The following is a 12,666-nucleotide window of genomic DNA, read 5'->3' on the forward strand; positions in this document are numbered from 1 at the left end:
CTTCATGATGGCCACTGAAGTCCCCGACCCCGAGTACGTTCTGTGCATTGCCACCCTCAGTCCTTCCTCAAGGTGGTGTTCAACATGGGGGAGTACTGACTAATCAGCTGGGAGGGGGGGGTGGGTTTGGTACGTGGTATTTAGCAGTTGGTTGACCTGATTTTGTGAGACTCCATGCAATCTGGACTCAATGTTGAGGATTCCAAGGATAACTCCTTGGAGTCCTCAACATGAATGCATGCTACTGTCTGTCCTGCCATCTGAGAGGTCGCCAGTGAACATACCCCACTGCCATTTTACGCTCTAACGAGAATTGATTGACACAAGGCTGGACTCCCACCTACCACTCAGGAGGGGTGGCCTCTTTTAAGGAACTGGAACAGCACAACAGCGGCTGTAAGAGGCAATGCATGAAACTTCTTGAGCCAAGACTCGGCAACCAGAGAAAAAGGTGTCAAATGCCTGGGCACGGAAGGTAGGGAAGGCTTAGCAGCATCTCCAGGGAAGCTATTAAAATTGCTGCACGGTCATGGCAGGCGGAAACCCAGAGGGAATCCCATCCATGCTCCCACATCCTGGCTCAGAACCCACTGGGGGGGGGGGGGGGCTAAATGTTGATGAGTCCCTGGAGCTGATGGTTTGCATCCTTAGGTCCAGTGCCTGCAATCTTCCAAAAATCTTTAGATTCTGGTAAGGTCCCAGTAGATTAGAAAACCACAAATTTAGTACCTCTATGCGAGAAGAAGGGATGTATAGGTTAGGGGAATTAGTGGGGTAAATATGTGGGGTTACAGGCCTAAGGTCTCGGTAAGATGCTCTGTCAAAGAGTCAATGCAGACCTGATGGGCCGAATGGCCTCCTTCTGCACTGTAGGGATCCTATTATCCTATGAAGCAATTAACAGCAGATGTGTCAGGAAAATTGACACAAAAGTCAAAACGTTTGCTTGTTTGTACCTTCACACATACTCTGAGGAATAGTGGGGAAGGATTGGCAGGCTGATCATCAACCTTTGAACACATCACGAACACTGCTTTCGTGACTAACAGTCCTGGAGTGGGACTTGAATCCAAAGCCTCTGGTTCAGAGGCAAGGGCACTACGTGCTGAGCCCCAAGACCTCCTTTTCAAGAAGTACTTGCGGATAAAACTATCCGAAATTAGTTTTCAGAAGAGAACACCCAAATTTTCCCCTGCAAACGATGTGTCCTTTGAAGAATTCTGCGATCATGTTCAAATGTGTAATCTTAGAGATTGTCACCGATGTATTGTACAAAAAATTCAGTATTATTGGACGGCACGGTGGCACAAACGTGGTACGGTGGCACAGTAGTTAGCATTGCTGCCTCACAGCTCCAGGGACCCAGGTTCGATTCCCAGCTTGGGTCTCTGTCTGTGTGGAGCTTGCACATTCTCCCAGTGTCTGTGTGGGTTTTCTCCGAGTGCTGCGGTTTCCTCCCACAGTCCAAAGATGTGCAGGTTAGGTTGATTGACCATGCTGAATTGCCCTTTAGTGTCCCGGGATGCATAGGTTAGAGGTGTAACAGGTAAATATGTGGGGTTACGGGGATAGGGCCTGGGTGGGATTGTTGTTGCTGCAGACTCCTGATATATATTAATGAACTAGACCTTGGCATACAAGGCACAATTTTGACATTTTCACTTGGTACAAAACTGGGAAGTCTTGTGAGGAGGATGCTGCAAAACTTCAAAAAGGACATAGACGAGTTGATGAAATGGGCAGACAAGTGGCAGATGAAGTTCAATGTGGAGAAATGTGAAATGGAGAACATAGAAAGACAACATTGAGAGTGTACAACTCTAAAAGGGGGGCAGGAGCAGAGGGTCCTAGGTGCATTTGTGCATGAATCAGTGAAGATGGTAGGACAGGTTGAGAAAATGATTAATAAAGCAAATAGTATCCTAGACTTTACTAATAGGGGCATCGTGAACAAGAGCAAGGAAGTTAGGCTAAACCTGTTCAAGTCCTAGTTCAGCCTCAGCTGGAGTATTGCATCTAGGCCGAGGCACCGAACTACAAGAAAGATGTGAAGGCATTGGAAACAATGCAGAAAAAAATCATGAGAATGGCTGCAAGGATGAGAAACTCTAGTTACAAAGATAGACTGGAGAAGTTAAGAGTGTTTCCCTTGGAGAAAGTGGAGGGGAAATTTGACAGAGGTATTCAAAATCATGAAGGGTCTTCACAGAGTAGGTAGGAGAAACTGTTCCCATTCATGAAATTGAGAATGAGAGGACATAGATTCAAAATAATTGGAAAAAGCAGCAAAAATGAGAAAAGATGTTTCAACATAGCGAACGGCTGTGGGAGGAAACCAGAGCACCCCGAGGAAACCCACACAGACACGGGAGAATGTGCAAACTCCACACAGACAGTGACCCAAGCTGGGAATTGAACCTGGGTCCCTGGCACTGTGAAGCAACAGTGCTAAGCACTGTGCCACCCCATGCCTCCCCAATCTGAAATGACTAGATTTTCGCTGTCCCAAGAGCGTTCAGGGATATGGAGCCAATGGAGATAAATGCAGTCAGAAGACACATTATTATTTACCTCATTGAATGGCAGCGCAGGCACAAGGGATTGAATGAGTTACTCCTGTCCCTACTTTAATGGGACCTTGTAACGTAACAAAGGTGTTTCACAGAAGTGTTATCAAACATTTGCCACCAAGCCACCGAAGATCACAGAATTGTTACAGCACAGAAGGAGGCGATCTTGCCTGTCATATCTGCATTGGCTCTCTAATACTGCCCTTCACCTGCCTTCTCCCGACAACTTTGCACATTCTTCCTTTTCAGAAAACAATTTAATTCCCTTTTGAATACCTCAAGTGAACCTGCCTCCACTACACACACAGGCTATGCAATACAGCTTGCCGATACAAAAAAAGACCCATTTATCTCGATTCTGCTTTCTGTAAAAGGCTGCTGAAGAAGATTAGGGCACACGGAGTTGGGGGTAGTGTGTTAAAGTGGATTGGGGACTGGCTATCCGACAGGAAGCAAAGAGTCGGAATAAATGGGTGTTTTTCCGGTTGGAGGAAGGTAACTAGTGGCGTGCCGCAGGGATCGGTACTCGGGCCGCAACTGTTTACCATTTATATAGATGATCTGGAGGAGGGGACGGAGTGTAGGGTAACGAAGTTTGCAGACGACACAAAGATAAGTGGAAAAGTGAATCGTGTGGAGGACGGAGAAGATCTGCAGAGAGATTTGGACAGGCTGAGTGAGTGGGCGAGGATATGGCAAATGGAGTATAACGTTGATAAATGCGAGGTTATACACTTTGGAGGAAATAATAACAAATGGGATTACTATCTCAATGGAAACAAATTAAAACATGCTACCGTGCAAAGGGACCTGGGGGTCCTTGTGCATGAGACGCAAAAGCCCAGTCTGCAGGTACAACAGGTGATCAAGAAGGCAAATGGGATGTTGGCCTATATCGCGAGGGGGATAGAATATAAAAGCAGGGATGTCTTGATGCACCTGTACAGGGCATTGGTGAGGCCGCAGCTGGAATACTGTGTGCAGTATTGGTCCCCTTATATGAGGAAGGATATATTGGCATTGGAGGGAGTGCAGAGAAGGTTCACCAGGTTGATACCGGAGATGAGGGGTTTGGATTATGAGGAGAGGCTGAGGAGATTGGGTTTGTACTCGTTGGAGTTTAGAAGGATATGGGGGGATCTTATGGAGACTTATAAGATAATGCGGGGGCTGGACAGGGTGGAGGCGGAGAGATTCTTTCCACTTAGTAAGGAAGTTAAAACTAGAGGACACAGCCTCAAAATAAAGGGGGGTCGGTTTAAGACAGAGTTGAGGAGGAACTTCTTCTCCCAGAGGGTGGTGAATCTCTGGAATTCTCTGCCCACTGAGGTGGTGGAGGCTACCTCGCTGAATATGTTTAAAGCGCGGATGGATGGATTCCTGATCGGTAAGGGAATTAAGGGTTATGGGGATCAGGCGGGTAAGTGGTACTGATCCACGTCAGATCAGCCATGATCTTATTGAATGGCGGGGCAGGCTCGAGGGGCTAGATGGCCTACTCCTGCTCCTATTTCTTATGTTCTTATGTTATGTTAGTCAACCAATCCTTCATCTGTGTTAATATGTTACCCCCTACACCATGTGCTCTCATCATGTTTAGTGACCTTTGGTGCCTTTTGGAAATCCAAGCACGCATTTACTGGTTCCTCTTTATCCACCATGAATGTTACTGTCAAGGTAACTAATAGATTAGTTAAACCTGATTTCTCTTTCATGAAGCCTTCCTGATCAAATTGTGATTATCTAAGTATCCTGTTATAACCTCCTTAATAATGGATTCCAGCAGTTTCCGTGTGACAGATGTTAGTTAACTGGCATGTAGTTTTCTGCTTTCTACCTCCCTCTTTTTTTAAAATAAAGATGTTACATTCGCTATTTTCCAATCCAATGTAATCTTTCCAGAATCCAAGGAATTTTGGAAGATTATAAGCAATGTATCTGCTATCTGTGCCACCACTTCTTTTAAGGTCTGAGGATACAGGCCATCTAGTCCCAAGGACTTGTCAGCCTTTAAGTTAAATAGTTTTCCAAGCACTCTGGTGATGGTACATGTATTAATTTCATCCCTCCCCATCATCTCTTGATTTTCAAGAACATTCGGGAAGTTTTCTAAGTCCTCTACCATGACAAGACACAAAAATGCCTGTTCAACAGCTCTGCCATTTCTTTGTTTTCCATTCTACATCAATGGGGACAAAGTAGAAATGGCCGAAAGTTTCAAGTTTTTAGGTGTCCAGATCACCAACAACCTGTCCTGGTTCCCCCCACGTCGACACTATAGATAACAAAGCCCAACAATGCCTCTACTTTCTCAGAAGACTAAGGAAATTTGGCATGTCAGCTACCTCTCACCAACTTTTACAGATGCACCATAGAAAGCATTCTTTCTGGTTGCATCACAGCTTGGTATGGCTCCTGCTCTGCCCAAGGCCGCAAGAAACTACAAAAGGTCGTGAATGTAGCCCAATCCATCATGCTGACCAGCCTCCCCTTCACTGACTCTGTCTACACTTCCCACTGCCTCAGAAAAGCAGCCAGCATAATTAAGGACCCTACACACCCCGGATATTCTCTCTTCCACCTTCTTCTGTCGGGAAAAAGATACAAAAGTCTGAGGCCACGTACCCATCAACTCCAGAACAACTTCTTCCCTGCTGCCATCAGACTTTTGAATGGACCTACCTCGCATTAAGTTGATCTTTCTCTACAACCTAGCTATGTGTAACACTACATTCTGCACTCTCTCGTTTCCTTCTCTATGAACGGTATGTTTTATCTGTTTGGAAGGAAGAAACAATATTTTTCACTGTATACTAATATATGTGACAATAATAAATCAAATCAAAAAATTATCAATTGGCCAGACTCTCTCTCTCGGACCAACACTAGCTTTAGTTACTCTTTTCCTATTCAAATACTTGTAGAAACTTTTACTATCTGCTTGTATATCACTAGCTATCTTTCTCTCATACTCTGCTTTGTCTCTTTTTAGTCATTCTCTTTAAACATCGGTCCAATCCTCTGACCTACCACTAATCTTTGTAGATTTGTACAGTGTTTCTTTTCAATTTAATACCATCCTGACTTCCTTATTTAGCCACAGATGATGCATCCTTCTGAAACAGCCTCCCTTTATCACTAGGATAAAATGTTTCTGAGCATTATTAAATATCTCTTTAAAAGTCTGCCACTGTGACTCGACTGTACTACCTTTCAACCTTATTGTTACCCAGGCCACCTTCGCCAACTCTGCCTTTGTACTCACCTTTATTTAGGTTTAAAACACTAGTCAAGGACCCTTTGCTTCTCCATTTCAAACTGAATATGAAATTCTACATTATTGTGATCACTGTCACCTAGAGGTTCTTTCCCACGAGGTTATTGATTAATTCTGATTCGTTGTACATTACCAAGTCTAGGATAGAGCCTGTTCCCTGTTGACACTAGAATTTACTGCTCTAAGAAATTATCTAAAAAAAGAGATGAATTTATTTTCCAAGCTACCTTTGCCAATCTGATTCTCTCAATATACATGTAGACAATAGTCACCCATGATCATCACAGTACCTTTCTTACACACCCCATTTATTTCTTCCTGTATGCTCCATCCTACAGAATTAGGAACTACTTTTAGGAGTCTATAAACTACTCCCACAAGTGACTTCTTGCCATTCCTTGTTGCTATTCCCACCATCTTTTCCTAACTTCCTGGTGATTTGATGCGTCAAATACCCTTCAACAATCAGGTCCCAGTCTCAGGTATTAAGAAACATGGTTGAAAGGTGACCATGAGGTCACACATATTTATCTCTATCTGTGCTAACAATTCATCCCTTTTGTTACAAATGCTACATGCAATCAGACATAGGACCTTAAACTCTTTTTTTTCAGCTTCATCTGCTGGTGCACTCTTACAATTAAATGTTCTGTGCCTTCCTGTCACACTCTGGAACTCATTACCCAAATTCCTGCCCTGCTCCATTTACATTGTTTTTTCCATTTACTTTACGATATATCTTCTCATATGACCCCTCCCCCCTAATGTTCAAAGCTTTCTCTGCCACCCTAGTTATATGATTTTCTAGAACACTAGTCCCAGTTTGGTTAAAGTGTAGACTGTCTCAACGGTACAACTTCCACTTTCCCCAGTACTGGGGCCAATGGAATCAAAACCCATTTTTTCCACACCAATCTTTGAGCCACACATCCATCTCTCTCATCTTATTTACCCACGCCACCTTGCTCGTGGCTCACACAATAATCCAGAGATTACTACCCTTGAGGTTCTGTTTTTCAATTGAGCCGTTAGCTGTTTATAATCCCTCTGCAGCCCAGAGCAGATGTTCTTGATGCTGACACCAGATAGGCAACACAGTTATCTGGACTCACGCTCTCGACTGTAGACAATTATATTTATCCTCCCTGACTGTATTGCCTCCTGTTAATACATAGGAACATAGGAATTAGGAGAAGTAGGCAAATTTAGCCTCTTGAGCCTGCTCCGCTGTTCAATCAGATCATGGCTGATCTCTCTCTGATCTCAAATCCATCTCCCCACCCATTCCCCATATCTCTTTATCCCTTTTTTATTAGAAATAAAATACCACATTCCTCTTCATTTCCTTCACTTGAATGGCATCCTTCACCAAGGTGCCACTGTCAGTCCACTTATCCACTTTCTCCTCATCCAAAAAGCACCTCATTCCTGTTCAACAAAGTCAGGGCTTGGGCTTCTCCATCACTAAATGCTGGTTTCCCTATGTGCCTGACTTGCAGCCACACCCTGCTCTCCTTGACCATCGGCCAACTTCAACATTCTGCCGAGCTGAAGAGGAGCGATTGCCTCCTGGAACATAGAGTCCAGGTAACTCTCTCTCTCTCCATGATGTCCCGCCTGTCTGCAACTTAGAATTTCAGCTCAGCAGCTCGGAACCGAAGTTGGCCAAGCTGCAGATACTTACTGCAAATACGGTTTTCCAGGATTGCAGTGCATTCCAGATTTCCATATGCTGCAGTCATGGCATACCACCAGCCCTGCCATTTCTGTCCAACATAATTTAATTAGTCAATAATTAACACAGATAAAGAAACAGAAAGTTGCACTCACCTAGCTTGGAGACAAGGAAGGAAATTCACCAACCACCGGAAGCCAAAAAAAATAGAAAAAGGAACACCTCTTTCGCACTGTACCAGAAATTCCCACCTGAACCATATTCCCCCAACTCCTCATTCAATCTTCATTTCATCCAAACGTGGTCTGGTGTCTGTATGTCCCTTTTTTTTATACTTTTCCAATTCAATCAAATCAAATCCAATTCAGAGTCTAGTTGAGACATTTCAGACCCAGGCTGACAAGACAGGGCGAGCGACCAAATCACCCTGTCCTGGGCCTGATCTACATGAGCCAAGTTGATTGGAGGAGCAAAGCAACACCTCCTCCAAGACTTGAGCTCATTTGCATCTTAGCCAAAAGGCCGGGATGCAGCTTTAAAAAATTGCTTCATATGAAACATATGAAGCTTCAATGTAACCCAATGACCTCAACCAAGTGCAGCATCCAAGTATGTCCCTTTCTGCGGGCGAGTTTAAATAGAGCTTCTAATGAATCAGCAGGTTGCTCAGCTTTCTGCTACAGTAATTAACACCTATTGAAGGCAACTTTCAGCTGATTGACAGCTGATTAACTGCCACTTTAGGCAGCTCATTGTTTAACTAGGCTTATTCAACTAACAACGTTTGAAAGTAAAAATTTAACTCTTAATCTAAATTTAAAATCAAGAAAAGCTTACCAGAATTTCTCTCCAAACAATATTCCCAACTTCTCACTCAATCTACGCCTCACTCAGGCATAGTCTCATGTCCATTTGCCCCTTTCTGCCTGTCCCTGAACCTGTGTGAGTGTCTTAACAAAATGGAAGCCCTTCTTTCTACATCACCCCTTTAGCCACGTATTCACCTATCCAGTCTGTTTGTATCCAAGCAAACTTCTTGTTGCAATATGATGTTTGCTGATTAGAACTGAATACTGTACTCTGTTTCTGACTATTGAATTGTAAAACCTTTGTCTAACTTCCATAGAATGAACATGATTGGAGAAATCTATGAAACTAACATTCTATTAGAATTTCTATTGCTTCATGGTATTGTCTTGATATTGAAGTAATTAATCTACTGAATCAGAGCCACTTCTGATTGTTATGTTTATTGTAGATAGAGAATATACTTTTCTGATCAATGTGCACTACTGCACATTTCTTGGTATTAATATTTGCCAAGTATCTTTGCAATTGATAATAATGGATTGAAACTGTTCTGCAAATCTCAGCTGCACCTCAGATTCTCATGCTTTCCCTATTTAAAGGTTATCAGAATTGATAAATCAATATCAGTATTCATGTCACTAATGTAAACTACAAACAATAAAAGACCATGGAATTTAACACCTCAGTCAATGTAACATTATACACTTGAAAATTGCAAGTATCAAGACTCAGAAAGCCAGCTGAATCAGCATTTATTAATGCACAGCAACAAAGCCAAGGTGCTTGGATGCAATTGTAAAAGTGATAGCTCTTTAAATGTGTACATGTGTACAGGTGCATATCTCAGGGATGATTGGAAGACACATTTTAATCTGCCAATGAGTAAACAGTGAGGGATGTCTTCTACAATCCACAGAATGAAATAAGCACATCTCCTGAATACTCCTGTTTTCCATGTTTTGAACCAACTTCTTGTTAAGTCCAGAAATGATCCTGGATCCTTTTAAACTGTCTTTCAAGTCATACTTTTCAGTTCAAAAGGGAGTAAAGGTAAGGAATTCCACTATTACTCAATGGCATCCTTAAACCGGTTAAGGAGCTTCTTCAGGCTGAATCAAGTTCTCCTAAATTCACTTTTTAAAATTACAGGATATCATTAGTAATTTCTCTTAACATTCTGCCCAAAAATGATTTTAACTATAGTTACAAATAAAATGAACAAGCTTACCTTGATTATGGTTTGGATTGAGAGACTTTTGTTTTGCTTGTCCTTTTCTCTTAGGACTAGGTGTTCTGGATCTGGAGGTTTCTGAGTAATACTGATCAGACGTATATGATGAATCATCACAGTCGTCTGAATAATAGGAGTCACTATTTTTATCATAGTCCATGTTCTTTTTAGTCTTCACTGGATCTCTCATTGTGTTCCCACTACTTTGAAGTGATTTGATTTTCTTTTTTTTGTCACTGCATGAGCTATTACCATTTGTTACAAACTTTCTTCGTGAACTAGCTCTACCAGAGTGCAGAATTCTTTCAGTTTCTGAATCTACTGTAATGTCTTCATTAAAGTATCCATTTTGGGATTCCATGTTGGTCCAAGACAGTTCTCATCCACAACCTTTAGGCTTGAAAATAAAAATAAATCATTTTTCAGTGAGTTGAATGCAATCCTGTGAATTTTTATCAAAGTAAGGCAATGCTGTGCTGGGAATTGGAATGTTTTTTGTTGACTCTTATAGCTTATGAAGCAAGGACAGCATAGAACAACACTGCCCTTATTCCCCACCATACCCCCATACACCCACACAAAAACAAAAAACCACACTCGATGCTCCCTAATTTAGCAGTGCGATTATTCCAATTTGCAAAACACCTATTCTACGGACAGCCTGATTAAGAGGACAGAAACTTTATAGCCACTTTGATGTCTATAATCTCTTTATTTAGGACACTCAATAGCAGTAAGTGAAAAATTTAATCTGTCTGCTAAAGATCAGGCATAGGAAACATATAAAATAAAATCTCTCTAGGGATTGATGCTCAAATATACTGTTGAAGAAGTCAAGGTTTGCTGACAGCCAATATCTAAATGCCTGAAGAATAAAAATAAAACCAGAGAGTCTAAATTTCAGAGGAGCAGGTTATATTCAAAGCATATGAAAGCATGACCAACAGCACATTTGTTGATGAAATATTGTACAACATGTTGAATCATAAAATATCAATTTTCTAGCTACCTTGAAATAGTTTTGTCATACAGCCAGATCGTCTGAGGAGACAGAAAAGCATATGTATTACCAACCTTACAAATAACAATTTTCCAACACTGTGCTATGCTTGTTAGTACAAATGTTGAACTAGTTAAGTTAATCACTATTCTAAAAAGCTTTTTTGACATTGAGCCACTGTCAAATCACTGTCAGTAACTAGCATAAAAACTGATAGAATGACTAACGTTTTTCTTTAAAATAACATTATATTTAAAGAAGCTTGCTTAGTACAGAATCAGAATAATTCGCATGCAGGAGGAGGCCATTTGGCCCACTGAGTCTGCACTGGCTCTCTGAAAGAGCATTCTATCTAATCCCATTCTCATGCCTTATTCCCGTAACCTTGCACATTCTTTCATTTCAGAGAGGAATCCAATTCCCTTTTGAATACCTTGATCAAACCTGCCTCCACCACCCTGTCAGGAAGTTTGTTCCAGACTCCAATCACTCCTATGTCTTATGTTCCTATGCTAGAGGCTAACAAAGCTAAACTTATTTTCACTAGAAAAAAAAACTGAAGAGCGACATAATCCTCGTCTTTCGAAAAGTGAAATGAATAGACTATAGTGATGACTTCTCCAGCTGCTAAACTAAAACACAAATTAAAATAAACAAGCCTCATGTATGACTTTTTAAAAAAAACATCTGGTGCTTTCTTCCCTCAGATTATATAAAAGCAGTAAATGTTTCTATTCAAAATGAATTTGAATAAATATTTAATTGGTGACAGGACTGAAGGTTTAGGGTTAGGTTTAGCAGGAGGTGACGTCAATGTTACAAAATGATATGATAGATCCTTTGCTTGTGGACTGAGGGATAAGGGCAATGCCATAAGATACTCAGGTTTGGATGGTTGAGTTTAATGGATATTCTTTGGGTTGACTTAACATTGGTGATCAGGATGAATTGTTAATCGTATTCCCTCAAATAATTTGTTGGGCCACTATCAGTTATTGGGTAAATATAAATAATCTGTAAAGCACTGGACTGGTTCAAATACACTTTTTTATTTCTTGAGTGATATTTTTCTCTAGATACTATCAACAATGAAAAAGCATGAAAAAATATTAATACAGCACACTTTAAAAACCGAGGTTAAAAATTGCTGTATCGTTAAACTGTGCATTTATCAGAAGTTACAAGAGCATAAATGGAGGATTCATTTTGAACTGATGTAAAAACAATAAATTTGTCAACTGGACTTTGCTCACATCAAGCACCAGTTACCTGACGAAGGCCCAGATTATTAGAGTGAAATTTGACACATGGGAATATGTAGGACTGGAAAATATATTTTGGTTCATCCAGACAGTCCAAGAGTTCACAGATTGTAGAGTTAAGTGCCATTATTCCTCATCAAATGCCTGTTTGATTCCCTATTTTTAAAAAACTCTTACTGCTCTCTGTATCACATTCTGTATTCAATCTTAAATAAGCTACAATTTCCTCTAGTTAAATATGGGATAGGCTGAAGCCATCATCTTTGGAATGCACCACAAAAAATACCTTGACCAAGACCATCACTGTTCTCAAGTTGAACCAATGTTTAGAATCTCAGCATCCTATTTAACCAACCTGAACGACTGCTACTGTATCCTCTCCATACTCTACCACAAACACTACCCTTCCATCCACCTAACATTTCCTAGCTCTGCCAAAGCTCTCAGAATCACTTGTAAGACTTAGTTCATACAACTCTGCAATCTTCAGTTCATCTAATTCCCAATTGTCTGTCCTATCCTGCACACCATCATTCCTGTTTGTTGTTGACCTACACTGATACCCAGTCTCCCAATGGTTCCAATTTAAAATCCTTGCCCTTGTTTGCAAATTCCTGGCTTTACCCTTTCTCGATACTACAGGCCACTACGCCATTTGCTTGCCCTTCTGGTCTCTTATACAATCCCATTTCCTTCACCTGAACATGGTGCCATTATCCATCTCAGCCCCATGCTCTAGAATCCTCTCCCTAAATCCCTCTGCTTCTTCATTTCCCTCACTTCTTATAAGATCTTCCTGAAAACACACCTCTCTTGATAACACCATATCATCATCATCTTG

General features: G+C 41.3%; 1 protein-coding gene across 3 annotated transcripts in view; it reads right to left on the reverse strand.

Moving 5' to 3' along the window:
* Positions 1–12,666, reverse strand: part of lca5 (lebercilin LCA5) — an 84,097-nt gene that overhangs the window by 63,189 nt on the left and 8,242 nt on the right. For 2 of the 3 annotated variants that reach the window (XM_078212441.1, XM_078212442.1), the window contains 2 exons: positions 10,573–10,604; positions 9,561–9,960 (listed from right to left, as the gene is read on the reverse strand). In XM_078212441.1, the coding sequence (XP_078068567.1) occupies positions 9,561–9,924 (364 nt within the window). In that variant the 5' untranslated portion in view covers positions 9,925–9,960; positions 10,573–10,604. The remainder of the gene's footprint in view (positions 1–9,560; positions 9,961–10,572; positions 10,605–12,666) is intronic. The other variant, XM_078212443.1, reaches the window with a different exon arrangement.

Source organism: Mustelus asterias, chromosome 5, assembly GCF_964213995.1.
Source record: "Mustelus asterias chromosome 5, sMusAst1.hap1.1, whole genome shotgun sequence".
In the NCBI taxonomy this organism is placed as follows: domain Eukaryota; kingdom Metazoa; phylum Chordata; class Chondrichthyes; order Carcharhiniformes; family Triakidae; genus Mustelus; species Mustelus asterias.